The sequence below is a fragment of the Vitis vinifera genome, chromosome 14 (assembly GCF_030704535.1).
Source record: "Vitis vinifera cultivar Pinot Noir 40024 chromosome 14, ASM3070453v1".
Taxonomy (NCBI): domain Eukaryota; kingdom Viridiplantae; phylum Streptophyta; class Magnoliopsida; order Vitales; family Vitaceae; genus Vitis; species Vitis vinifera.
The window spans coordinates 30406741-30409062 of record NC_081818.1 but is presented as its reverse complement, the minus strand read 5'-3'; the positions used below and the strand labels follow the sequence as shown (position 1 = coordinate 30409062).

The following is a 2322-nucleotide window of genomic DNA, read 5'->3' as shown; positions in this document are numbered from 1 at the left end:
CAAATCAACCAATCTGTTCTGTGTTTATGTCAATTCTCCACACTAGAACCTAGTATTGCAGCGATTTGACAATAATAATCATAGGCAGTGTTTCCTTGCTTGAATAGGAATAGCAAACCCATCAGCCCAAACCACTGCGCCTTTTATTAATATGGCGGCCGACCTATCGTCACCATGAAATAGTTTACCTGTGCAAGATCAATTTCATTTAGGATGCAGAAACAGCAATAGAAATATTATGAGAATGAAAGTGCAGCATCATATGATCTTATCAAGAATGAGATTTGACTTCCATACAATAGTGAAGAGAAATGAGAAATGGAACAAAACCAAAAAAAAAAAATGGCACAGAAAGGAAGGGTTTACCAAGCCAAAACAAGACCCGTCTTTGAATTAAAAATTACAGGCAACAGAAATATGACTTAAAATTACTGCCACCCAAGTTTTCGGATATTTTTGCCCCGTTCTTCAAGGTGCAATGACAAGAAGAGGCTGCATGGCCAACAAAGGACTTCAGATAAAGAGCTTAACGCACGATGTGTCTGGTGGTGTGTGCATGAGTGGGAGAAAGGGAGCTAGTTTTACCCTGTCTATACTAACTGGCTTCCCATCCTCTGCCAGTATCTCAGTTATGGTTCCCGATTGATCAGCCTGTCACAGGAAAATGAAAAAGTAGTTTAATTAATAAAAATCTCCCATTTCAGGCTATTTCAGTTTTGATTCTGGTTAAAGCACCATGGTTAATAAATTTTCTTAGTTAAGACAATGGCAGCAATTCTCAGTATTATGAGACCATAAAAGAGACAAAAAAATACATGATCAATAAAGAAAAAAAAGGGAACTCACTTCAATTTCATTCATTAATTTCATGGCCTCAATAATACAAACAACCTGTCCTTTCTGCACTTTATCTCCTACCTGAAGAGAGATGAGTGAATATCAGACAGGGAATGAATCTGACTCCGAATTAATATCTAACTCCTTAAGTTTATATTAAATAGCCAAGCTTGAGTGAGCATGTGTCGGTTCCCATCCCCTTAGATCTTATTTACTAAGTCAAACGCTTACCATCACAAATGGAGGTTCACCTGGTCCAGGGGATCGATAAAAGGTTCCAGCCATGGGGCATTTCAGTGGTGGATGAGACGACTCGCTTGTCTTTGCAGGGGCAGGTGTTGGAAGTGAAGGAGCAGTGCTTGTACGAGCAACAACCTGGGCTGGTGGTGGTTGGTATGGAAGCATGGAGTGGGGCAGTGGAGGTTGCATTGTGATAACAGAAGCTGTGGCTGGTGGCTGTGTTAAAGCTTCTTTTTTTCTTATAATGAGCTCACAACCAGTCTACACAGAAAAGAAATCAACTCCATAGAGGAAAATGGTGCACATCTGATAAGCATTTATCACAAAAGTAGAGAACACAGACACAGAACAAAAAGAGAGAATATATGCAAGAATACATACACATATTTAAAAGTTGCTTCTGCTATTAGTTAAGAGAACTGCGTATGATTATTCAGAATATTTAATTAATTAACCTAATGCTTATGTGATCCTTGATTCACTTGTTCAGACCCTCTCCAAATGAACCACTAAAAACAGGACAGGTTCTTACCGGGCAGAATATTCCCTTTTGCATTACTGAAATGCGCATAGCTTTGCCCACCACTCATCAAGAATTGATGCAAAGTTATCAGGTATTGTGAGCTCTGATGTGAGGAGATATTTCTTCTCTCATAAAACTTTAAAATGTCCACATAGTAACAGAAATGTTTACAAATTATACGAGTTGTATAATTTTACAATTATTGCACTAGTTCTTTAACACTCCCCTTTAAAGTGGTGAGTGAATGTTTTTCATTCTCAACTTGTTTATAACATATTGGAATGGTTGAGTTGTTAGTCCTTTAGTGAATATGTCAACCAATTGTCTTTTTGAGGATATTGGGGGTGCATACTAATCCACTAATTCAAGGCTTCCGATACAAGTTTTCAAACAATATAATTAGATTATGGTTCCAATGAACCCCTTTGGACTTTTGGGTGCAAGCACCTTTTACAATCCCTCAAGTGATACCTCACACCTAGATTCTTCCTTTAAATGATTTACAAATAATTTCACAAAATCCTAGTATTAAACTTTAGGCTCAAATGATACAAGAAAATTAGGATTAAATGGTGCACTAAAGATATACAAGTTTTAAAATAATGGTGCACTCAAAAAACAATATCCCAAGGCTCAATATATTCAAGAAATGTTTAGGAAGGTTAAGCTCTTGAAACAATGCAGATTGAAGCCTTTTTATAAAAGAAAAATGTCAAACTAGC

At 37.1% G+C, this 2322-nt stretch overlaps 1 protein-coding gene across 2 annotated transcripts; it reads right to left on the bottom strand.

The window, feature by feature from the left end:
* Window positions 1-240: 240 nt before the first annotated feature.
* Window positions 241-1429, bottom strand: LOC109123933 (biotin carboxyl carrier protein of acetyl-CoA carboxylase 2, chloroplastic). Of its 2 annotated transcripts, XM_019225142.2 has the most exons (4): window positions 1069-1422; window positions 847-918; window positions 586-651; window positions 241-492 (listed from the first exon to the last, which is right to left on the bottom strand). In XM_019225142.2, the coding sequence occupies exons 1-4, from the start codon at window positions 1264-1266 to the stop codon at window positions 469-471; spliced, it is 360 nt and encodes a 119-aa protein (XP_019080687.1). In that variant the 5' UTR covers window positions 1267-1422; the 3' UTR covers window positions 241-468. The 2 variants fall into 2 exon arrangements, with proteins under 2 accessions (XP_019080687.1, XP_019080688.1); XM_019225143.2 differs by lacking the exon at window positions 847-918 and having other exon boundaries at window positions 1069-1429.
* Between the last annotated feature and the right edge of the window lie 893 nt (window positions 1430-2322).